The 27,257-nt window shown below is 35.1% G+C and overlaps 1 protein-coding gene across 2 annotated transcripts in view; it reads left to right on the top strand.

Moving 5' to 3' along the window:
- TFPI (tissue factor pathway inhibitor) overlaps positions 1-26,923 on the top strand; it is an 89,828-nt gene extending 62,905 nt beyond the window's left edge. The window contains exons 4-8 of one of the 2 annotated variants that reach the window (XM_055398612.2): positions 827-862; positions 5,047-5,223; positions 6,308-6,403; positions 23,477-23,656; positions 24,550-26,923. In XM_055398612.2, the coding sequence (XP_055254587.2) occupies positions 827-862; positions 5,047-5,223; positions 6,308-6,403; positions 23,477-23,656; positions 24,550-24,656 (596 nt within the window). In that variant the 3' untranslated portion in view covers positions 24,657-26,923. The remainder of the gene's footprint in view (positions 1-826; positions 863-5,046; positions 5,224-6,307; positions 6,404-23,476; positions 23,657-24,549) is intronic. The other variant, XM_055398614.2, reaches the window with a different exon arrangement.
- The last annotated feature ends 334 nt before the right edge of the window (positions 26,924-27,257 follow it).

The raw sequence follows: 27,257 nt of genomic DNA, 5'->3' as shown, positions 1-27,257 counted from the left end.
TGGCTTAAAGAAAAAGAGCATTCTAATTCTTAAGTGGAAAGTGAAGTCGCTCAGTCGTGTCTGACTCTTGGCGACCCCATGGATTGTAGCCTACCAGGCTTCTCCATCCATGGGATTCTCCAGGCAAGAATACTGGAGTGGGTTGCCATTTCCTTCTCCAGGGAATCTTCCCGACCCAGGGATCGAACCCAGGTCTCCTGCATTGCATGCAGATGTTTTAACCTCTGAGCCACCAGGGAAGCAGAATTCTTAAGTGGAGTAATTCCAATTATTCTATGAGATTAAACCAAAAATGACATCACAGGTATCTTTTGCTTCATTCTTCCTCTGTATTTGGAAATAATAATGAAACTTGTAATTGGATTAAGATAATGAGCTGGAGAAGGAATCAGGAAAGGAGGTAATTCTGGTTCCTTTCACCTCTATTTCCATTCCTCTGTAGAAATGACCTGTTTTTACAGGCCAAGTAGGCTGTTTGAATTACTTTCATATTTCACATTATTTTAATAAAAATCTATTTTAACCATAGATATTTTGAATAGAAAACTTAGTTCACCATGAATTATTATTTTTGTAAACGGGTTAGAATGTTTTAAAATAGTTTTTGAGACATTATTATATTAAAACATAGGTGACTTCATGGTTATACTGTCATAATTTCACTAACTTAATATCTAGAGAAAATAGAAGGAAATTTATCCATTGACATTCTGTATAAGAATAATTTTGATAGTAATAAACACATCATCCTAATTGCTAAGTGGAAAGTCATAACATTATATGATAAATTGTGGTAACTGATACATATATATTGTTTTTCTTACAGATTATCCAAAGAAGATGAAAACAACACTGCAAAAAGGTGAATGTTCATTTGTGTGCTCGTTAGTAGCATTTACATAAGGTACTTGGAAATTCAGTTCTCAGCTTTCTCTGATAAGAGATTCATCACAAACCCACGTGATTTTTGGAATGGAGCTTTGTTTCAGTTGCTATAATGAAAAAATAAAAACAACATGCATGATGGCTCATGAGGGAAGGCTTGAGCTCTGTGTTTCCTCCTTCTCATGCGGTGTGATGTCTGATATGAGATCAGCAACAATTCAGAGCCATGAACATGCTACTCTAACATCTCCCAAATAGAGATTTAGATGTTGCTGTTCTTTCTTTAGTTCTCGGATAACTAATCCTTTGATAACCTCAGCACTGTGTAGCTCTAGCAAGTTTCATTCAGTATTCTCCTGAGTGGATATGCCTTTGAGTTGTCAAAGTCTACATGCAAAAATATGTGGAGATATTTAGCAATTATTTGTTGCCTTTGTCAACATTATTTAGTATTTACATATTTTTAATTTGGGGATTTAAATTATTTTACTTACAGTTTTTAACTAAAAATAATTACATTTTGGTAAATATGTTGTAACAAGAAAGACTTGCTTCTTTTTAATAAAGGTCTAGAAAATGACTTTGCTCAATTACCATTCACAGCATTTACATAGAAATGAGAAAATACTGAACAAAAAGATGACATTATTTAACTCATGACATGAAAATGGAAGAAAGTGAGCCACCAGGGAAGCACTAAGACATGAAAGAGCTACACAATTCAAAGTGAATTTTAGTTTTACTGACTTTGACTAAATTATGTGAGAAAGAGCTGAAAAATTTTACAATTCATTGATAAGCTTAAGACAGTTTATGGTCCAGAATTACAATCAAAATTTATAAAATAAATTCAGCAGCAAAGTTTATACAACCAACATAAGTAAATGTACTTATTTACAAGTTGTAAAATAACTTTCTATAAATATTGAATTAATTTTTGCAAAAGTGTTCACTACCTCAATTAAATGAAATTCTTCCTATCTGTAATATCATATTTTTTGTCAATAAAGTAAGAGATGATATCTTTAATATTTAAATATTAGGATTTTTTTTCAAAAACGTAGAATTAGGAAAAGATTCTATGCAGGGAAAATTTACTAGAAAATTATGCTACTTAATTTATATTTAATGATTCAGAATTCATTCTATTTTGATACTACATGTGAAAGAGAATAAAGCTATCAATTCTATTCATGTTTAAAAAAGGTCAGATGCTGAAATTAATCAATAATGAAGACCTTTAAACATACTGATTTGCAGTTAACTTTGTCATATGCCTCCTAGCATCACCATCAAAACAGTTACAGAGGCAATGGAGATTCTCTACAACCCGCCTTGGGAGAAAGTTTTACTTCAGACAGTTATCAAGTTTGCAGCTTGGAACAAAAATTAGGAGTGAGAATCATGTAGCTTATGGAAGTTGGTATATAGTTTAAAACTTGCATTCTAGGTTTTAACTGAGCATCAATTTAGAGCAAGAATTGTATATACAGATTCAATACAAATATTAAAACTTTATTTTTCTGAGGAATATTGGAATGAATTTCTTAATTTTTAATCATAAATATTTTAAGCTGTAGGCCTAAGCAGAATAATTTTACAAGTGTGCAATATCAACTCCTAAAATAAATTTCTGTCCTACGATTGGGTCTCATATAAATGATAGCAACTTCCAGTTGTGTAGTTCCTTAATTACATTTCAGGATAATTTATTATCATTTTCTCATCTTTATAGTCAATATTTTTTTTACCTACTCCCTTTTGTTAAGCACAGATTTCTTGTATTGTTTGTTAATGTGATTTAAAGTTTTATAAGATGTACATACTAAGACCTAAACAAATCAACTTAGTGATCAAATGTATTTTTCTTTCTCTTATAGTATATTAAAAAAATTAAGGAAGTAGGATTTTTCCTTATTTCATATATCATGCTGCTGCTGCTAAGTCACTTCAGTCGTGTCTGACTCTGTGTGACCCCATAGACGGAAGCCCACCAGGCTCCCCCATCCCTGGGATTCTCCAGGCAAGAACACTGGAGTGGGTTGCCATTTCCTTCTCCAATATGTGAAAGTGAAAAGTGAAAGTGAAGTCGCTCAGTTGTGTACGACCCTTAGCGACCCCATGGACTGCAGCCTACCAGGCTCCTCCACCCATGGGATTTTCTAGGCAAGAGTACTGGAGTGGCTTGTCATTGCCTTCTCCGTCATATATCATCCTTAACCATAAATTGTTACCATGGAAATAATAGCAACATTCACCCTAAGAAACAAGAGGCAGTAAACAGTGAACAAAATAATTTTCAAATTGGTAGTTTTAGAGTCATAGAAATAGATACTTTATATTAAAATAGTATGTTTTCCTTAATAAAATAATTTTTTCATGAAGATTGATTTTTCTACTGTTGCAGAAATCATTAACATTATAAAATACATGTTCTTTTTAAAATAAACACTCATGAATATTGTATCCTTGAGATAGATACAACATGCTTTAAGATGTGAAAAGATTGTGCAGTTCATTTTTGCCTCTATGGGCAGCAACAGAGAGGGCAGGAAATGGGGAAGCTGGAGATTTTCCCTAAAAATTCGAGCACAATATATCTTGCAATCATAATAATTTTGAAAATAATTTTAAGCTCTTCTTTCTGAGAATGCATGTAAACAAGACTTATAATGTAAACCACAGTGGCACAACTTTTATGACAGCTGTGTTTAGCCTGGATTGGAGCACTATCAAAGACTGGGTATTAGGCCCTTTCAAAAGCCTCTCCAATCCCTGAACATGTATTTCCTTTCTGCCTGTACACTATTGGAGTCATTCCAATGCCTGGAAGAAAAATAAGAGACACAGTGGTGGAGGATGTCATACCTAATACAGATATTAATTTCAGCATAAGAATTTAGGAGCTTCTAATGAAAGTCAAAGAGGAGAGTGAAAAGGTTGGCTTGAAGCTCAACATTCAGAAAACAAAGATCATGGCATCTGGTCCCATCACTTCATGAGAAATAGATGGGGAAACAGTGGAAACAGTGTCAGACTTTATTTTTGGGGGCTCCAAACTCACTGCAGATGCTGATTGCAGCCATGAAATTAAAAGATGCTTACTCCTTGGAAGGAAAGTTATGACCAACCTTGATAGTATATTAAAAACCAGAGACATTACTTTGCCAACAAAGGTCCGTCTAGTCAAGGCTATGGTTTTTCCCGTGGTCATGTATGGATGTGAGAGTTGGACTGTGAAGAAGGCTGATCGCCAAAGAATTGATGCTTTTGAACTGTGGTGTTGGAGAAGACTCTTGAGAGTCCCTTGGACTGCAAGGAGATCCAACCAGTCCATTCTAGAGGAGATCAATCCTGGGTGTTCATTGGCAGGACTGATGCTAAAGCTGAAGCTGCAATACTTTGGCCACCTCATGCGATGAGTTGACTCACTGGAAAAGACTGATGCTGGAAAAAGTTGGAGGCAGGAGGAGAAGGGGACGACCGAGAATGAGATGGCTGGATGGCATCACCGACTCTGTGGACATGAGTTTGAGTGAAATCCGGGAGTTGGTGATGGACAGGGAGGCCTGGCGTGCTGTGATTTATGGGGTCGCGGAGAGTCGGACACGACTGAGCGACTGAACTGAACTGAACTGAAGTATAGCCGTGAAAGCTTCCACCCCCCCGCTCAAAACTTCTCTATAAAAATTGAAGCCATTCATAATTAAGCAGCACAGTATACTTCAAAATTAGATTACACATCTGAAAATTAAGAAATTTGTGGATCTTTCCTAAATGTAGATGCACATAAGGTTAACAAAAATAAATAAACCAAATTTTTGCCATAATACTTTACACTTCCAAACCAAGGGTAATCAAACCCCAATATCTTTTATTCTCTCAATTTATGAAAGAGTTGATAGTTAATGTGCTAACTGACTATGAGAAATTTAGAACTTGAAATTCCAATAGACTCAATGTTTGACAGTTGTACATACATTGTTCTAAATGTCAAAGTGAATAAAATATGGTTAAGGATAATATATTTTACCTTTTATGTTTATCTTCATATGTACTCTTTAAATAACTTCAACTTAAGCAGCTGTTTATATTTTTAACTAACATAATTAAATTACTCAAAAAAAGAATACTATTTTCTGGTGTTTTAATAATTTCTAGAAAAGCCAGATTTCTGCTTTTTGGAAGAAGATGCTGGAATCTGTCGTGGTTATATTACTAGGTATTTTTATAACAATCAATCAAAGCAGTGTGAACGTTTCAAGTATGGTGGGTGCCTCGGGAATCTCAACAACTTTGAATCACTACAAGAATGCAAGAACACCTGTGAAGACACATGTATGTTTACTTCTCATCTCCTTTTACTTCATTTTATAGGCATTCTTCTTAAAATAAGACATCTTAAAGGACGTTCAGGTTTACCCAGATTTTGTTGCAGTCATGCAAATTAAGATCCATTGTATTCACTCTAAATCTGATATAAATTTTGTCACTATCTTAATTTTTTTTAAGAAGTAGAGAATTAACAAATTTCTGTGTGCTAAATTCTTTGTCGTGTCCAGTTCTTTGTGACCCTATAAACTGTAAACCCCAGACTCCTCTGTCCATGGGATTCTGCAGGGAAGAATACTGGCGTGGGTTGCCATGCCCTCCTCCAGAGGATCTTCCCAACCAGGGGTCAAACCCGCGTCTCTTATGTCTACTGCATTGGCAGGTGGGTTCTTTGCCTGTAGCGCCACCTGGGAAGCCCTAAGAAATTTATAGTGAAAATTATTTTCATTGAAAAAAATCTTTAGGTTAGATTATTTAATGTTCATTTCTGAGAATACTGTAGTAAAATTTAGGCACAAGTGTAGGACTGCTAAAATCCCTTAGGTTTATAACAATTTGAGGGAAAATGCTTCTTTGGAAACTACCACTGAAGATCAGTTTTGTCTAACTATAAAGTTAATTAAAGGAGTGACTTAAACATTAACTGTTACCCCCTTTTGTTTTGACAAAGAACATCAAAGATACTCATGGAAATATTAAAAGAAATATTTATAGATAGGTTTAAAGATTCATTGTTCACCACTTCCCAGGTGGCTCAGTGGTTAAGAATCCAGTTGCCAATGCAGGAGATGCAGGAGACTCAGGTTTGATCCCTGAGTCAGGAAGATCCCCTGAAAGAGGATATGGCAACACACTCCAGTATTTTTGCCTGGAAAAATCCCATGGGCAGAGGAGCCTGGCAGACTACAGTTCTTAGGGTCTCAAAAGTCAGATGTGACTGAGTGAATGAGCATGTGGCACAATTTAACAAAGCAATGTAAATAAAATTTCTAGACATTTACTTTTCTAAACACAACTTCCATGTTTTATGTGTACAGTTACGAGCTTGTGACAATGTCTTCTATTTTAATTGGCTATATATGTTTTCCAGTGAATGATTTCCAGGTGGATGATTACAGAACCCAGGTTGATGCTGTGAATAATACCTCCTTGACTCCCCAGCCTAGCAGGGAACCCAGCTCCTTTGGTAAGACTCTGTTTTAATTACTGCCAGAAAAATATTATCATGGTAACAATAGAAGAATGTGTATGAGAACTATGTTTTTTAGAAAATTGTACCTCTTGTTCTTTAATAATAGATCTGATGAAATGCTGAGTATTTCAGTATTTAAACTGAATATTTCAGTATTTATATCAGTACGATTATTTCAGAAATAATAGTAGATGAAATACTGAGATTCAAAACTGCTTAAGACCTTTATTCCCAGAAAAATGTTAATTTTCCTAATCTATTTTAAAGTATGCTTTGAGTAGGTTTTTTTATTACATATCACATGAAAACTTTTATGTGATACTTAATTCTATGCTAAATTTATCTTATAACATAATAGCTAGGGGTTATCAGCTTTAGTGCTTAATTGTAAATGTTTGTGATGGCAGCCTAGAATGGTCTTAAATTGAGCCTAGCATTGGCCGAGGTCTCTGGTGTCAGTCACAGGAGAGATTAGGAATTTGGTGACTAACCATCCCTAAGGTTAAGTCACTCCGAGAGAATTTTCTTTTGGAGGTATGCAGAACTCTTTTTCTGGACTCTATCCTGTCAACATATTTGTAGAATTTAAAGAAACATACAGGAAATATGCCCAGAAAAATGCAGAACTGTGAAAATTCTGGGAAACATAACCAGACAAAACAAATATCTAGACAGAAACCACCTGAAAAGTTGGAAGTTAATGGGACGAATGTAAGGTCCTTACTAAATTTAAAAAATCACATGTGCTCTTTCAGAAACTGAAGATTTTGCTTAGAAGCAGTCCATATAAAATTGTTAAATGTAAAGTTTGCATTGTTCAAAGAGTTCTGCAACATTAAAATTGCAACCTTAAGGTGAAAAGAGACATACTCTCTCCACCCCAGTCATGTGTCAGAAACAGGTGGGGTTCAGAATGTCTTTGAGCATCTTTCTTTACAAAAAAACAAATAAGCAAGCAAAACTTCTGCCCAGATGGATTTAAGAGACCGTAATACTGACTGATTTGTCTAGAATGAGGAAAATAGACCTACCTTGACCTGATTATGTCTGTGGACTTGTTTCAGCCGTGAATGCAATCCATTAGAAGTCCCCACAGTGTAACTTTAGAAGGGCTGGACAGTATGAGTTGTGAGACCTAAGAGAGAACATTATATATCCTCTTGGTGCTTGAAACACTGTCCTGTGAAAGGAGAATTAAATTCTGCACGTGCCTCACTCAGCCCTGTCTATTTCAGTCTTCCCTACTCACACACCCCGACATGGTTCCTTATCTCCCTCAACCCAGCTGAAGAATCAGGTTTATTGAATGAAATCTAAAGCACAGATTTCTTTCTGTAAAAGTGTTTCTTTTTAATGTGAGGTCTTCAAAAATGGATGAGTGCCTCGGGGACTAAGGTCCCCAAATTGTAGGCACTGATGCAGTGTTCCAGTAGCACTTGAGATGTCATAAAGGGCATGAAAAATTTCAGAGGCAGTTAGACACTATGGTATATGGAAAATGCTTTCAGGTCCTTGCTGCTGCTGTTGCTGCTGCTGCTGCTGCTGCCAAGTCGCTTCAGTCGTGTCCGACACTGTGCGACCCCATAGACAGCAGCCCACCAGGCTCCTTGTCCCTGGGATTCTCCAGGCAAGAACACTGGAGTTGGTTGCCATTTCCTTCTCCAATGCATCAGAGTGAAAAGTGAACGTAAAGTCGATCAGCCATGTCCAACTCTTTGCGACCCCATGGACTGCAGCCTACTAGGCTCCTCCATCCATGGGATTAGATTTTATAATTAGAGCAATGAGTTCAATACCAAATGAAAAGAGTCTAATTTTTAAATACTACTTTGTAATAATAATAATCATAAGTATCTTTGTCCTTCTAATTTTTTATCTGCGAAATTAAGTAATTTCACTGCATTGTCTCTTTGTGTCCTTCCAGCCCTGTGTCTTTCAGTGACATTTTATTTTATCCAATTAAATATCCCATGTTGAAAAGCACGCTAACTCTTACTGCTGTGAAAGATGTGAAAGTTAACAACAAATATATTATTGAATGTAAACATATGTGTGATAAATATATCTACATGTGAAATTAGTTTTTAATGTGTTTCAATTATTTTTGTTGGGGTTACTCTACTATTCAAACAGAGATCACTAGTTATTTACCATTAAAATGAATAGAGTAGGTTAGGAGATGGTTTTGTCTTACAGTATAATACTTGATTTTTAGCAGGCATACTAGAAAAACAGAAAGGGGAAAATACAGAAAAATGTGAGAAAATAAATGTTTTAAATACTGTCTGCTAAATGTCCTCCCTAAGTTTCTATGTAGCTGCACATTAAACAGTATATTAAACAAATTAATGGTTTTAAAAGCATATCATTAACTAAGGAAGCAGTAACATTCACACCATAAATTTAAAGGGAAACAATGTTAAGAGATTTTTTAAATTTGAGGGATAGTTCTTTCATAGTAACTGCATTTAAAATTAGGGCAAATGGTCTACCTTTTTGTCTAGAGAACTATTTTGGGGAGTTTGTATTTGTTTCAAAATCTAAATTCCTCTAGCCACTTTGACCCCTTACCCTCTTTTCCTGGGAGCATTCTCTTATTCTTTTGTTTTGCAGCATTCCTAATTTAAAACATGAAACAGTGTTGCAATAACTTCTCTCCTGTGGCTTAAACATGTAAAGGATGACAATGAAGCTCTGCCTCTAATCTTCCTAAAACCTACATAATCCCATGTCTGCTCCATCCAAGATACGGCAGGTGGAGATGCAGCTGTTCTTTTCCATCATCTAAGACCTAGATGATCCCTCCTCCATCCCATCTAGCAGCAGAGTGTAGGAAAGCAATTGTGCCCCCACTCTTCCAAAACATAGATAATACCTCCCTCGTCCCTTCAAAAGGCTTTGGAGGTCTGTAAAGACACTCTGGATATTCCAAATCAAAAAGTAGTACATCCATCACTGCTTGCAATTATATAAATATATGTATACATTATTATAAATATAATTATATAAATACATGTATACATTATTATAAATATAATAATTTAAGAAACTACAGTTCAATGTTTACAGTAAAACCTTGTTTAAGGTTTTGCTGCTGCTACTGCTAAGTCACTTCAGTCGTGTCCGACTCTGTGTGACCCCATAGACGGAAGCCCACCAGGCTCCCCCGTCCCTGGGATTCTCCAGGCAAGAACACTGGAGTGGGTTGCCATTTCCTTCTCCAATGTGTGAAAGTGAAAAGGGAAAGTGAAGTCGCTCAGTCGTGTCCGACCCTTAGCGACCCCATGGACTACAGCCTACCAGGCTCCTCCATCCATGGGATTTTCTAGGCAATAATACTGGAGTGGCTTGCCATTGCCTTCTCCGTGTTTAAGGTTTTAGCAAATGTTAAAGGTTCTCTGTAAATGTTAGATTCTTTTGAAAGATGTAAATCCTTTAAGATTTTGAATCAGCATACAGTGATAGAACATGCCCCACAACACAAATAGAATAGCATTCATTTAAAATTTTTGTCATTGAAAACAATCCTTAGGTATTTGAATATTCCAAAAATACAGTGAGATTGTGTTATTGTTAAGTGAAATATTGGCAAATGTAATTTTAATGTTTCTCTTTCTGATGATGATAGAAAAACATTTTAGAAATATTGTTGAATGTTACTAGAAAATGATTTAGTAATTTTTAAAATTGCTATTCCCAACCAGAATATTGCAAATTAGCATGAGGAAATGTTTTTTTCCAGTGAACCTTCTTGACTCAAGATATTTGAATGCTTATTAAGCATAAGTGTTAGTTGCTCAGTCATGTCCGACTCTTTGCCACCCCATGGACTGTAGCCCGCCAGGCTCCTCTCCAGGCAAGACTACTGGAGTGGGTTGCCATTTCCTTCTCCATACTAAGCACAACTGATGTTTATTTCTCCTTTCATTTCCGTATTTCAATATTACTAGGCTCCTGCATTGCAAGCTGATTCTTTACTGTCTGAGCCACCAGGAAAGCCCAATAGGCTACACGGGTGACCTCAAAGATTGAAACATGCTCTTCCTTAAAGAGGTTTTATAAATGTCTTGTAAGCATGCCCCTGTGCACAAGTGAGACAAAATTATTTGAGTTTGATTTATTGTTCTGAATTATAAGGATTTCCTTGTAGTTACAAGAAATGTATCCTCCATACATGAAGAAGAGAAATAATTCTAACACAATATCTCTAAATGTATGCAGTTCTGTGTATGAACTTCAGGAAGAAAGACTGTCACAAATGCTTCTTGACTTTCTTGGTGTGATTGGCACTATAATATAGTGGATAAGAGAAATGACTGAATCTGAAGACTTGGGCTCAAATCCCATTTCTTCCACTTACCACCTGTGCAACCTCAAAATAATTCTTAACCTCTCTGAACCTTACTTTGTCCTACTACAAAATGAGGATGGTGGTAATATAGTGCTTACCTCACAGGCTTTATTGTGAGGTGAAATCATTCAATATATATAGCTCGCTTAGGACAGTGCCTGATACCTCTTCCATGCTACATAAATATGGTTCATCATTTTTAACCCATATGATTCAGAGCAATACAAGCCTTAGTTCTTAGGCCTTAATTTCTCACCTCTAAAACAACTCTTTATAAGTTCCCATTTGCAGGAAAAGGTGATATTTTAGCCACTTATAAAATCTCTAATTATTCAGATAAAGTGCTTCAGTACATACACTATAATAAAATGATAATCAACCTTTAAAAGAGAATTCACAATAGAACTAAATACATATATGGAAACTTAAACAGTTCAAATGTGTTTCCTAGAAACAAATTAAAGAATGCTGGTATGAAGTATTGTGGGGCTTTGGGGCAAAAGAATTTTGAGTAATTTCTCTTTACATTTTATACTATTTCCAACTTTATAGATTTTCAGAGTTCTGCCACCATTTCCCCATTTTTAAAGATTGAGCATTTGGTAATCACTTTTGATCACATCTCTCCTAGTCAGTCATTAAATTTTATTATTTTCTCTGATGAAATGTCCATTCTCATCTTCTGCGTTTTCAATCTTACCTATTTTGTTCAGACTGTCGTTCCTTCATGTTTAGATTACCTCAACAATCATATGTCATCCAAACTGGGATGCTAATGAAAGTAGGATGCTAAAAATCATTTATTTATTTACAATATATATTTATAGAGAGAAAATTAGGGTTGTGATTTTGGCAGATAAGTAACATAGTTTTATTTTGAAGTGTATTACAATTTTTCAAAAATCATATATATGTTGGAATATGATATACCAAAAAAATAAGTATGAACCAGTGCTAGCTCAGGCAAACCAGACATTATAGACCATTCAGTTCAGTTCAGTTCAGTCGCTCAGTGGTGTCTGACTCTTTGTGACCCCATGAACAGCAGCACACCAGGCTTCCCTGTCCATCACCAACTTCCTGAGCTTGCTCAAACTCATGTCCATTGAGTCGGTGATGCCATCCCACCACCTCATCCTCTGTCATCCCCTTCTCCTCCTGCCTTCAGTTTTTTCCCCTTCCATAAGGAAGACTTCTTCCTCTCTCTCTCCCTTGGCTTTTTATTTTGATTCATTTAATAATTAAATTGGCAAAACCAATACAATATTGTAAAGTAATTAACCTCCAATAAAAAAAAAGAAAAAAATTAAATTGATTTTTGTGTTAGCTCTGACTTACTGACTAGATGGCAAGTTTTTTTAAGGGAAGAAACAATGGATTTTGTATTTTGTAGACTCCCTTCCTCTAGTGATTATCCCACTGTTAGGCACCAGAGAAATGACTTATATATTTTTATTTATTAATTTTGTAATCCATAGTTACAACAGAAAGAACAAATGATGGTTAGAAGAATGCTGATCACACTTACCAGGTGTTTTTGAACATCGCAGGCATTCATGCTCCATGTTCATTCTAGGATTAGATACAATTTTATTTATATGCTAATAATTGTGCATTTTATATTTCTTTACTGTTTATATGACATATGTACAGATGCCTTCCATTAATAACTTTTGAATATTTATACAGAGAGAATATATTCCTCTCCATATATCTCTTTGGTAAATGTCTAAATAGCAAAGAAAAACTAATGTTTTCAAGTATTCATATTGGTTCTGAACCTTTTGAGTAGACCTGACTCATTCATGAAAAAAGTGAGTTATCCTGCTTCTCATAGCAGACATTCTTCTGTATATCAACTGTAAATAGCTGTCTTGGGACTACTCCAGTTATATGATATTTTGCCAAAAAAAAAAAAAAACAACTTTGAATATATTTCAAAAGACTGTTTCCAACCCAGTCTGATGTGTGTTGTCTGGCTGAGAAAAGGAACATCTCTATATCTGACCTAGTCCCCTGTTGTTTCCTGGCAGCCTCCAGTCAAGAGAGAGTGATTGGGTGGTATTCTGAAGGCCATTTGGGTACCTGGAACTCTGTCTTTCTCCTGACTGTATTCACTGTGTGACAAAGTGCCAGATTACATATATATATCTGTGAAAAAAATGGGTAGAAAAGAAACACACACACACACACAAATTTTTTAAAATTTTTGGTTCTCATTAGCTTTCTGGAAGAGGTATTACACTCACAAATTGCCTGCCTGACACCAAAAACTATTACTGATACAGTCAATTTAATATTTGAAAGATAATTTTGTCACCTATTTGGCCTCTTGTTGAAAATGTGATTATAGAAAAATATTACAACCATAGACACTTTTTGGAAAGAAAATAATCCCAAACAATAAAGAGTTATGCATTTAGCTGTATATCACAGTTAATCACTAAGCACTGTCAACAAATCTTGAAAATCCCAATCAACAACTCATATCCATAGTCCCAAAGAAATATCTTATTTTTCATATGGTGTTCTCAGATCAAAAGACACAGAAACTTCCCTCATAATCTAAACATGTCGGCATGATGAATCTGGTGTCATTGAGCTGGGCTTTACAAAAATAGATAAAAACTTGTGGTAAGTATCCATCAGCCCTCCTACTTCCTGGCAGGAGTGCTGGTGAGAAACAAAAATGTACCACTGCATCTCTGCCAAGATGGCGGCCGTCCAAAACAGTCACCCGAGGTGACCACTGACTCCTTTTTGCTAATCCTTTTCTTCCTGGTCCATTTCTGGTTTTAACAAGGATTAAATTTTTTATCATAAGATTTTGTTGTAAGATTCCTCCAAAGAAGTGTTACGGATGCCTTTAAAAGGGAAAATTCACAGACCTCCATTTTGTGAATATTACTTTTATATGAACAAGTAAAATGGTAGAAATAAACTTCTTAGGCATGTGACCATCATACAACACTCAATCAAGCTTCAGTTCAGTTCAGTCGCTCAGTCGTGTCCGACTCTTTGCGACCCCATGGCAGCAGCTCACCATGCCTCCCTGTTCATCACCAACTCCCAGAGACTACTTAAAATCATGTCCATCATGTTGGTGATTGTCATCCAACCATCTCACCCTCTGTCGTCCCATTCTTCCCCTGCCTTCAATCTTTCCCAGCATCAGGATCTGTTCAAATGAGTCATTTCTTTGTATCAAGTGGCCAAAGTATTGGAGTTTCAGCTTCAGTATCAGTCCTTCCAATGAATATTCAGGACTGATTTCCTTTAGGATGGACTGGTTGAATCTCCTTGCCATCCAAGGGACTCTCAAATGTCTTCTCCAACACCATATTTCAAAAACATCAATTCTTCAGTGCTCAGCTTTCTTTATAGTCCTACTCTCACATCCATACATGACTACTGGAAAAAACATAGCATTGACTAGATGGACCTTTGTTGGCAAAGTAATGTCTCTGCTTTTTAATACGCTGTCTAGGTTGATCATAGCTTTTCTTCCAAGGAGCAAGTGGCTTTTAATTACATGGCTGCAGTCACAATCTGCAGTGATTTTGGAGCCCAAAAAAGTAGTCTGTCACTGTTTCCATTGTTTCCCCATCTATTCATTGTTTCCCCATCTATGTGCCATGAATTAATGAGACCAGATGCCTTGATCTTAGTTGTCTGAATGTTGAGTTTTAAGCCAACTTTTTCACTCTCTTCTTTTGCTTTCATCAAGAGGCTCTTTAGTTCTTCTTCACTTTCTGCCATAAGGGTGACGTCATCTGCATATCTGAGGTTATTGATATTTCTCCTGGCAGTCTTGATTCCAGCATGAGAAATGCTTCATCCAGCGTTTCTCATGATGTACTCTGCATGTAAGTTAAATAAACAGGATGACAGTACACAGCCTTGATGTACTTCTTTTCATATTTGGAACCAGTCTATTGTTCCATGTCCAATTCTAAATGTTGCTTCTTGACCTGCACACAGATGTCTCAGGAGGCAGGTCAGGTGGTCTGATATTCCCATCTCTTGAAGAATTTTCCAGTTTGCTATGATCCACAGAGTCAAAGGCTTTGGTGTAGTCAATTAAGCAAGAGTAGATGTTTTTCTGGAACTCTCTTGCTTTTTTGATGATCCAGCAGATGTTGGCAATTTGATCTCTGGTTCCTCTGCCTTTTCTAAATCCAGCTTGAACATTTGGAATTTTATTCACATATAAATACAATACAAACTACAAATAAATTCATAATTGTGATAAATAATTAAATTAATAAATTAATAATACTATTTGATTTATTTAATGATACATGTTTTTTGCTAATAGGGAAAAATCTCTATAACATGATTTTGGTATGGACTGCTATAAGACAGGTTAGGAATGAGATAGGAACAGGTTAGAAAAGCTTGTGCTATTCTATATTGTGTTTAATTTTACTGTCCTTTTTCTATTTGAATGCTGGGCAATCTTTACAGGAATGAGCTTGAAAAGCATTGATATAACATGTGTAGTGTAGGGGAATCTCAACTTTATCTTTCCTAGGGACACAACAGAATGAGCTTTCTAGTTTATCACTTATTAATTTTACTAAATAAATCTGACTGACTAGTGCAGATATGATCAGAGAAGGCATAAAATCCTAAAAATTTGGTCTATTTCTAGAATCTGCTCAGGTTGAACATTACAATTCAATAATTCTTGCCCTTCAAATATTTGAGCTCTCTGTATGCTGATTGACTCAGACTGTTACTTCCAAAACTTTTCAGCCTTCTTGTTTGATAAACCTGTTTTGTTAGGTATCTTTCTCCTGTTCAGACTTATTAAATTCCAGCTCCACTCATACAACTGAGGGTAAGAAGCATCTAAGATACTCTGAACCTGAACTTCAAAGAAGACAGACTTTGAGAATCAAATATAAAGGGGAACTTGTGACTACTTTCATTTTACCTGATAATAATTAAAATATCTTTGCTCAATTATTTTTATTTTCTAGTTAGTTTTTAGAGATTTTGTATGACATACCATAAACATTAAACTCATTGGCTTTATGGGCAGAAAAATGTGGGTTTGAGTTCCAGTTCTGCTATTTGCAGACTCTTTCTCTGGCCTTGAAAAAATGTATACCACTCTTAGCCTCAAGTTCCTGATTTGTTATATGTGAAGAGTAATATCTCATAAAATTTTTGTGAAGATTGTAATGGCTAACCTCAGTATTTAGCACAAATAACTCAAAGGTATTAATATTTAAGTTTTTCATGATAATGGTATCAGTGATTATCCAGTATCAACAGAGGTTTATAGCAGGAAAAAAATAAAATAATCAGGGGTACCATTTGTATACGTTTTATAATAATGTTTTAATACAACTAAAGTATGTAACCTTGAATTGAAGTTTCTTCATTTAATATACTTAATACTATGATTACCTGAGATAACATAAACCATTTGTAAAACTGAAACATAATTATAAAATACCAATATATGTTTTATGTCTTTGGGTCTTATTTCTAATCAGAGGAATATCAAACTGTGTTTCCAACTTAATCTTACGACTTGAGGTATGGATTTGTTATACTTTTAAATTTTGGTTCAGTTCAACATACTGAGTGCCTATATGAGGATTTGTCACTCAGACTAGGAGTCTAATAATAGTAAACAGAAGGTGGTTTTGTCCTTTCTTGGCATGCCTGGGAAATAGGGGCATATGTAGATGTTTTCAGCGTCTACTATGTGCTCAGACAGAGACCTGAACAAGTGTTAAGGGAGGACAAAGTCTTGATGTTGTACTTACATTGAAGAATATCAAAATTAAAATTTTCTGTCTTCTCAAAACTTGGGTTTTATCTTCTAACATCTTGGACTTGTTTGCATAGATGCTAGCTAATTCACAGGCATAGTTCACAATTCTGTCTTCGTTCAGAGAATTTTCTGAAGTACGATGCTCAGTTGCTCAGCCGTGTCAGACTCTTTGGGCCCTGATGGACTGTAGCCTGGCCGGCTCCTCCATCCATGGCATTTTCCAGGCCGAATACTGGAGAGGGTTGCCATTTCTTCCTCCAGGGGATCTTTCCGACCCAGGGCTTGAATCTGTGTCTGCTGAGTATCCTGCATTAGCAGGCAGATTCTTTTAAGACTATGCCACCTGGGAAGCCATTTTCCAAAGTAAATCCACATTGAAATAAAGCCATGATTACAAAATTACAAATTTGGAAGTTATAGACTATATTTCATAATATAATTACATTTCAAAATACATTAGAAAACATTCCATCTTCTAAGTCACCTAATCTAGAAATAATAGAATTTGCCTTCTCTCTATAGGTCTCCCTACCCACTTTCACTCTGGTGTTTACTTTTAGCCATTCCTGCTATAACTGTAGTTAGTTAGGATTCTCTTATACTCTGCTCTTTTTCATGTCTCCTACTGGATTCAGCTGACACATACCTGGTTGAATTTGTTTTATGTATAAAGATATATAATAATTGCCTATTTTATCCTTTTATGTGTTCAGTCATTTATTAATGTCTAGATCATAAAATCAATGTCTTAGTATTCAAGAACCTTCTTAATTTGGTCTGAATTTGTTGTTCAAAGGAGAAATTTGTTATTCAGTTCCCTGAAACAATCTCAGAAGACATAAAGATATTTCTTCAAGAAGTGATGAGGTGGTTCCTAAAATCTAAGTGGGTTGAATAGAAACGTGTAAAAGAGTATACACATCTACATCACCAGATGGTGAACATTGAAATCAGATTGATTATATTCTTTGCAGCCAAACATGGAGAAGCTCTATACAGTAAGCAAAAATAAGACTGGGAGCGGACTGTGGCTCAGATCATGAACTCCTTATTGCCAAATTCAGACTGAAATTGAAGAAGGTAAAGAAAACCACTAGACCATTTCAGGTATGACCTAAATCAAATCCCTTATGACTATACAGTGGAAGTGAGAAATAGAATTAAGGACTGGATCTGATAGACAGCGTGCCTGATGAACTATGGATGGAGGATCGTGACATTGTACAGGAGACAGGATTCAAGACCATCTCCAAGAAAAAGAAATGGCAAAAAGCAAAATGGCTGTCTGAGGAGGCCTTACAAATAGCTCTGAAAAGAAGAGAAGTGAAAAGCAAAAGAGAAAAGGAAAGATATACCCATTTGAATACAGAGTTCCAAAGAATAACAAGGAGAGATAAGGAAGCTTTCCTCAGCGATCAATGCAAAGAAATAGAGGAAAACAACAAAATAGGAAAGGTGAGAGATCTCTTCAAGAAATTATACATACAAAGGGAACATTTCATGCAAAGATGGGCTCAGTAAAGGACAGAAATGGTATGGACCTAACAGAAGCAGAAGATATTAAGAAGAGGTGGCAAGAATACACAGAAGAACTGTACAAAAAAGATCTTCATGACCCAGATAATCATGATGGTGTGATCACTCACCTAGAGCCAGACATCCTGGAATGTGAAGTCAAATGGGCCTTAGGAAGCATCACTACAAACAAAGCCAGTGGAGGTGATGGAATTCCAGTTGAGCTATTTCATCCTGAAAGATGCTTCTGTGAAAGTGCTTCACTAAATATATCAGCAAATTTGGAAAATTTAGCAGTGGCCACAGGACTGGAAAGTTAAATTTTCATTCCAGTCCCAAAGAAAGGGAATTGCAAAGAATGCTCAAACTGCCACACAGTTGCACTCATCTCACATGCTAGTGAACTCATGCTCAAAATTGTCTAATCCAGGCTTCAGCAATACATGAACCGTGAAATTCCAGATGTTCAAGCTGGTTTTAGGAAAGGCAGAGGAACCAGAGATCAAATTGCCAGCATCCGCTGGATCATTGAAAAAGCAAGAGAGTTCCAGAAAAATATCTATTTCTGCTTCATTGACTATGCCAAAGCCTTCGACTGTGTGGATCACAATAAACTGTGGAGAATTATGAAAGAGATGGGAATACCAGACCCCCTGACCTACCTCTTGAGAAACCTGTATGCAAGCCAGGAAGCAACAGTTAGAACTGGACATGGAACAGCAAACTGGTTTCAAATAGGAAAAGGAGTACGTCAAGGCTGTATTTTGTCACCCTGCTTATTTAACTTATATGCAGAGTACATATGAGGAACACTGGGCTGGAGGAAGCACAAGCTGGAATCAAGATTGCCAGGAAAAATATCAATAATCTCACATATGCAGATGACACCACCCTTATGGCAGAAAGTGAAGAGGAACTAAAAAGCCTTTTGATGAAAGTGAAAGAGTAGAGTGAAAAAGTTGGCTTAAAACTCAACATTCAGAAAACTAAGATCATGGCATCCGGTCCCATCACTTCATGGGAAATAGATGGGGAAACAGTGTCAGACTTTTTTTTTCTGGGCTCCAAAATCACTTCATATGGTGATTGCAGCCATGAAATTAAAAGACGCCTACTCCTTGGAAGGAAAGTTATGACCAACCTAGAGAGCATATTAAAAAGCAGACACATTACTTTGTCAACAAAGGTCTGTCTAGTCAAGGCTATGGTTTTTCCAGTGGTCATGTATGGATGTGAGAGTTGGACTGTGAAGAAAGCTGAGCACCAAAGATGCTTTTGAACTGTGGTGTTGGAGAAGACTCTTGAGAGTCCCTTGGATTGCAAAGAGATCCAACCAGTCCATCCTAAATGAGATCAGTCCTGGATGTTCATTGGAAGGACTGATGATGAAGCTGAAGCTCCAATACTTTGGCCACCTGATGCGAAGTGCTGACTCATTTGAAAAGACCCTGATGCTGGGAAAGATTGAGTGCAGGAGGAGAAGGGGTCAACAGAGGATGAGATGGTTGGATGGCATCACTGACTCAATGGACATGGGTTTAGGTAGACTCTGGGAATTGGTGATGGATAGGATTGGCATGCTGCGGTTCATGGGGTCATAAAGAGTCGGACATGACTGAGCGACTGAACTGAACTGAAAATTGTACACAAAAAGAGACACCACATAAAGATTCAATGTAAGTACAATATTAAAGGTTTACTGTATAAATTTCAAAGCCATTATATAAGCCAGTTTACATATAAAACTGGCTTTTGGAGCATCATCTTATAGTTTAACAGTCATAGTACATCAACTGTAATTCCTGGCAGAATATGAATCGATTCTGAATTCTGAAATCTATCATAGACCCTCTAAATGGAAGCTATCCAACTTGTTATTAATGGTGAAGTCAAGACAGTGCATTTGGTTATTAAATTCCCTTTGGAAATGAACAGAAGTCAGGTTAGTATCTTTAATTCGGTCTTAAATTTCCACAAATTATAATCTAGACCAAGATATCACATTGTGCAACTACTTCAAAACCTTTATATTTTCTTTCATTGTAGATCTCAAAGTCTGGATTTTGAATAGGTGAGTGCCTTGTGTTTATCTCGAATAAATATGTTAATTGAAAATAGTCAAGTTTATCTCCTCAAAGGGAGCAAAACATTTCTATTTCTTCACCTTTAGAGATTGAATCAGATGATACTCAAGGACTCAAAAAATCTGAAGCTATAATGTCCTTGAGAAACCATCTTCTTCATTATTTTAATTCTGTTTTTTTTATACTAGAGTAATTCAATGATAGTCTTAACTGCTTCACGCTTAAAAGATTTTATGAGAAATAATTTATGGAGTGGGTATAATTCATGTTTCTGAAGAGTGATGTCCTTATAAAAACTTCCCAACTGATGGTGATTTACTCCATTATTAAAAACATAATTTTTTAAAATTTGAAATATTGAGTTGGCCAAAAAGTTCATTTGAGGTTTTTCATAAGATGTAATACAAAAACCCAAATGAAAAAGAAAGAGGAATCTTTGGCTTACCCAATACAGCCTTCTTAGTGATTAACGTCAAACTTTAACTCCCTATCAAAATGTTATTATCTCTCTATATTAACCCAGGTCAAATGTGAGTTGAGTCTGATGATCTGTTTAGGTAGTGATTAAAATAGGACAAACAAATGAGACAGTCATCGGATCAGTCATGGAGAAGTACTTTCTGTGTGGGAGCTGCTATGTGTTAAGAGAGACAGTTAAGTCTGCACACCAGATCCCAGACTGTCAGAAGCAGCATTCCACACATCCTCTGATTCAGAAGTCACAAAGAGTTTCAGGCAGAGGTAATTCGATGCTTGGAGCAGTTCAGCAGGTAGTGAAACTCTTTGATGAATCTGTACTGTCAACTGTCTGTTTGCTTTCAAACTTATCCCTTGCATTCTTCTTGCTCCTTCCCTTGGTATCTGAGTAGTTTGGTCAGTGGCAAACTGTTGCAAGACTGGGTGATCAAAGGAAGACAGAGAAGTACGTTTCTCCACCAAAACTGTGGTATATGCTCCATGGTTTCAGATGAGACCAGGCATATTCAGGGTGGTATGGCCATAAACGCTCCATGGTTTCGGATCCCAGTGGAGAATGTTTTGGTTCTAGCTTTCAAATGATGTTCCAGGCTCCTGGTCTGTGATAGCAGAGGCACATTCCTTGTTATCTTTAATCTAGGAACTATAGCCCCAGATGTACTATGCCAATTTGTTCTCACTTTGAAATAACACTGATTTTGCTATGGGGCCAGTTTTACTTCAGGCTGTGTGTTAGGCAAAAAGAGATGATTTGTTCCCTGTAATCAGAAATTTCTGTCTGTCCTGGAATAAGGAGCTTTAGAGCACTGCTATTAAGACATAATAAGTAACATTTGTAAAGAAGTATATTACAAAGATATCTATAATATATGTATATATTATTATTTTCAACTTATTATGGGCTAATATATTTTGTGTACAAAATGCTAAAGTGAAATAGATGTATAAATCATACCATGATACTTACTTACACATCTATTATGAGGCATCTGTGGGTGCTTTTTGAGAATAATATTCAAAAGAATAGCAATTTTTTTCTGTTTTCTCTGTTTCTCAAATCAGGCTAATTGCTTGTGGGGTATTTCATTTGTTTCTGAGCATGGGTGATTTTAGAAGGTCATGGAATTAGAAGCAATGGCAATTGATAACTATGTTATATTCTTGGCTATGGACTGATGAGAATCCACAACTTACCCATTGGAAAAGCTTTCACACAATATTGGGCTCAATTACAGAATCTCTCTCCTAGGTTGTTACAAACTTCCTCTTACACTAACCATTTTTGAAGAAAAAAAGACTTCCAACATTTTCAGAAAATTAAGCACACATTCTCACCAAGTACATTTTGATTTTAAGATGGCAGTAATAATGCTCTATAATCCCTAAATGGGGTGAGGCAAAACATAAATTAGACTACATGATTTTTAGTCAAGTTTTTTATGAAATCCTAGGAGTTTCTTTTAAATCAGTGTCTATACACCTACTTAAAGATTAAGTAATACAACTTTAATGTGATTTCAATTCTTGGATTTTGACACAAAATGTCACCTTTCTAAAGTGTTTATCATAAATTCTTCCCATGATATTTTCAATGCTTCTCTTATATTTTCAAGAATTTCTCTTTTACATGAGACATATCTAGATACTCTAATCTTTATTTAAATATCTAGAAGGTAGGAAGTTATAAAATTTTGTTTATCAATTTAAGATTTTTTTTCACTTTTTTTTCTAAAATTGTTTTATTTATTTTTTAGTCTGTTCACCTGGGGTTCACTTGCCATCAAACCAGTTCTTGCTTTTTGTACAAACTATTTGCCTTCATTGCTACTGAATTCCTCAAAGCTCTATTTTCTGCCAATATTGTACAATCAGCATATCCTCTTCATCTGCATTTGCTGTACCATGTCTTACTATACTGATTCCTGGCCTTACACCAAATTATCTGCAGTTTTGGTTTACTAATATTATCAAGCAGTTTAGCTCTACACCTGAGAAGACTACCAGCTTGCCCTCACTGACAGGAATCCCAGAAGGAGCTGAAAACTATCATCAGGCTGAAACCACTTTTACGCTTTGTCATAGGGAAATGAGCGGTCCTTTCCTTACCCTAGTTGTATTTTTTTTCTTCTGTTTTTGAAAATGGTTGGTCCCATTGACAGACCAGCCCATCTGTCTGGTTTAAACCTGTAAATGTGTGATTTCACCTGCCTTTAGCAATATTCCTTCCTTTGCAAAAATATCTAACTCATCTAGAACTGCTGGTTTAATTCATACACACACACACAAAATTTATTACTAAGCCAAATCATCTGGGTTCACTTTCCAAAGTTAGAATTTGCTCTACCTGAGTCCCTGTGCTTTAAATTGTCGCATGTTATGTCATTCAGAACTTTGGTCCGGGAACGACCTCTTCCTTTAGCTTCTGTTTTTTTCATGCAGTGAGTAAGTTTTCGCTCATCAGGACTTTATTTGTGAAGTTGAATACTCATGAACAAGTGATATATAAGCAATGATAATTTTTTTAATGGATATGGTTAATAAATTTTCATAAATTGTTGAACAGTGGTTGTTTATATTATGTAAAACTAGTTTTGTCATACGAAGAGTAATCCTGGCACTTTCCTTTAACAGATGTACCTACTTTCATATTTACTGGAGAAAGGTCTCAGTATAGTGCACACTTGGAGACTGGCTAAGCATTTTCCTGGACTTGAAATATATGAATTTTATGTTACTCAGATTACTGTTTCACATAAACATGCCTAATAAGACTAATCTATAAACAATAAATATGAAAGTTTCAGGCTAACTATTATATATGACTTACTATGTTTTCTTGATCTTTTTAGAATATTATGGCCCCTCCTGGTGTCTGACCCCAGCAGACAGGGGATTGTGTCGAGCCAATGAGACCAGATTCTACTACAATTCACTCATTGGGAAATGCCGCCCATTTAAGTACAGTGGATGTGGAGGGAATGAAAACAACTTTACCACTAAAAAAGCATGTATTAGGGCTTGTAAAAAAGGTATGGTGGGCATACTCCCATTAATTCACTACTGTTTAAGATAATAACTGTATTGAAATCATGAATGAATTTTAATCTGTGAAACTATGAAATTAGTTCTATTTATGATAAGAAACAGTATTTTGATTTAACTGTGTCTTCTCAACTGCATTTTGATAATATTGCCATATACGTTAACTGCAGTTCCTTTCAATGTATCTTCCTCCCCCCCGAAAAATGTAAACAAAACATTTTATTTTTTTAATGTTTATATACTAAGTTTTCATTTTAAAGTATTATACCAAAATATCTTTAAGCTTTCTCATGCATAGAAATTTAATGTATTTATTTTCTTCTGAAAATAAAAATGATCCATATTTATAGAATGTGTGCATGCTAAATCACTTTAGTCATGTCCAACTTTTCATGACCCCATAGACCGTAGCCACCAGACTCCTCTGTCCATGGGGTTTTCTAGACAAGAATTCTGGAGTGGGTTGCTATGCCCTACTCCAGGGATCTTCACAACCCAGGGATCCAATTAAGTCTCTTAAGTCACCTGCATTGGCAGGTGGACTCTTCACTACTAACGTCACCTGGGAAGCCCACTTATAGAGTGTTAATACATAAATAAAAATCATCTATAACTCCACTAACCATATACAGACACATGTCCACTTTAATAAAATAAGCATTAATTTCTAACTGAAGATGAATAATAAAAATCAATAATGTTTATCCATTTATGCAAACTGACATCCTTAGAAAGAGGATGTTTACACAAAGAAATAGACAAATGACTGTTAAACCAATTACACTTTTTTGATTTTAAACATTAAAAGATAATTTTAAGAAATTTTAGGTTACGTTTTGTTAGTTTATCATGTATAAATTTATTTATCTTCCTTTTCTAGGTTTCATCCGAAGAATATCAAAAGAAGGATTAATTAAAACCAAAAGAAAAAGAAAGAATCAGCCAGTGAAAATAGTATATGAAGAAATCATTGTGAAAAAGATATAAATTTGTTACATTACAGCATGATTTCTACTAAGTATTTTGGACAAACATTTTCATTATGATTCCTATTGTTTCTCTCCTGAAATCTTTTTAATGAAAATCTCATGAATCTTCTATACATATATTACCTGCTATTAATACACTTGCACCAGAGTTCCTTTTCTAATCTAATCAAATTGCTTATTCTGTGGCTATAATTTATTAATTTCCTACTATGAATTTATTATTCTCTTGATACCTAAGTATCTGCCATTTAACTACAATTTATCATACTTCTGGCCCCATCAAGTCAGTCTGTTTTACCATCTGGTGGTTATCTTTTTGAGAATATGTCATCACTTATTTGTTTTTATATGTATACAATTATATTCTTTATAGCCTATGTTCAGATTAACAAATATAACTGTTAAAGATCAAGTGGTTTGTGATTTCACATCTAAAATGGTTAAGCATCTTTTTCTAATTAAGATCACTCAATATTACATTTGGAAAGAGCTGGTAACAGAATTCTATCAGATGATTCACTCCCTAGACACACTTTTGCTCCTTTTACATGAACCAGCGCTTCAAACTATCTTACACCAAATCATATCTGAACAAAGAGAGTCAACTCTGTGTCATGTGCCTACCTGATTTTGATTGATGTAACTTTTGTGTGCTTCTGGCCCATCTTATCAATAAAGAGGGTGGAATAGTTGTGTGTTAAATACAAATCATAAGAAAAGTCCTGGTGGAAAAGAGAAGCTTTTAATGACAATCTGAAGGAAATTATTTAGGTACTTTCTAATTTTATTGTTTGACAAAATTTTCTCTTCCCCCAAATGGCAAGAATATATAAACCTCCCGAAACCTATTCATTTATAATTAGACTTTGCACACAATACAACCAGTAATTCATGCTTTAAAAAATGTCATACTATTTCTGTAAAAAAAGGAGACAAAATTATCTGGAAGGAAAAGTCTCCTAGAAAAATGTGTGTTATTCACTCTCAAGCTTTTAACATTTCTCTGGAGTTAATTCGGTTTATCCAAATCCATACCTTTCCTTCTCTGCTGAGTCATGTACAGTTTGAGATCTCAAGAGCCTCTAGATACTTTAGATTCTACAGTGTTCAGTTCAAATTTCACATTTAAATTTGAACTTGTCATCTAGAAACAACTAACCACTTTGTCCATTTAGTTTAGGTTAATGACTTCTCTCTAGTAATAAGTAAATAAATTTTTCCTGTTCCTCAGTCTTGAAAGTTTGAATCCAATTTTGATTTCTTATTTTCCCTCATATAAAACTTATAATCAGTCTCTAAACACTATTGATTGTTTTGTCATAAAGTTCATCTATCTCCCAGTCTTTTTACCTCTACTTCATTCTGCACATCGTTACTGATTTAATTCTTAAGAATTAACTCGTGTGTTTCTCCACTACTCAGAATCCTTCGGTGACTCATTAATTGGTACTTAACTTCACCCTATCCCCCCAATTTAATTTTGATATATGTATGTATTTGTACTTACCTACATTACTCTTTCACAACTATTTCAGTTTAGTTAAAATGGTACTCATAGATCACTGAAAATGTATCTCATTGCTTAGCTTATTCATGCTGATTTCATATTTTTAAAATGTGATCCCTTCCAGATCATTCATGTGAAATCAGGGACAAGCTGATGTGAACTATAAAATCACTGTCTTTTGAGGCATAATGTGAAAAATCCTAACATACATCCTATGTCATAAAAATTGTATCAATACAAAATAATGTCAATGTTTTCACTTAAGAAAATTTTTATATCTTGTTTTCAAATACTCAGTACATAAGCACATAAATAACTGCTTTAAATTGAGTCTTCTATGTAACTTGAAACTTTTTGAAATCAAAATCTCTTGTGAAATATGTCTGTTGTCTTTTATACATGGATAGCAATAGTTTTAAGTAAATGGTAAAGTCTTCTTAGGTCAAGTGGCAAGTTGCCACCAAGGACATATAAATAGCATATTGGTGACTTGACTATTTTCCCCAACAACTATTCATAACTTCATTACTTAGTCAAAAAACATACACTAAGAGATGGTTTGCAATGTTTAATGCATGTGAATATGTTTACTGTGTTTTAAATAAGATTGTCTTTGGTGGTTTTGTCTTCCCATATTTTGAATGCATCTAACTGTGAATTTTATATAGAATTACATTATATAGCATCTGATGCTTATTTACCAACATTTTTTATTCTGTTAAAACATTATGTTTATTCTGTTAAAATAATTAACAGGTTATGCTGAAAATTGATAAAATGTTTTTTTACAGTATAATAAATAAAATATATTATCCTAAATAATTAAATGTGACTGTTATAATTATGTTAGACTTAAAAAACTAAAAATTAATGATCTTCAGTTATTGCAAAGATAAAGATTTCCAAGACAAAGAAAAAAATCATTCCACAAGCTGCACTCTACTTGCCTCCTTTAATTGGAATTTGCTAATAATCCTTTCAGTTATAAATGGACATCTATGTATTATGATTTCCTACTCAGCAAAGAAATCAGTATATTATTCCTTATAATCTATATATTCTACATTTACTCTATTCCATATGTATTTCTAC

Source organism: Moschus berezovskii, chromosome 2 (assembly GCF_049115385.1).
Source record: "Moschus berezovskii isolate FMDL1 chromosome 2, NW_MosBer_1.0, whole genome shotgun sequence".
In the NCBI taxonomy this organism is placed as follows: domain Eukaryota; kingdom Metazoa; phylum Chordata; class Mammalia; order Artiodactyla; family Moschidae; genus Moschus; species Moschus berezovskii.
The sequence above is the reverse complement of the archived record's forward strand: the minus strand, read 5'-3'. Positions and strand labels throughout refer to the sequence as shown.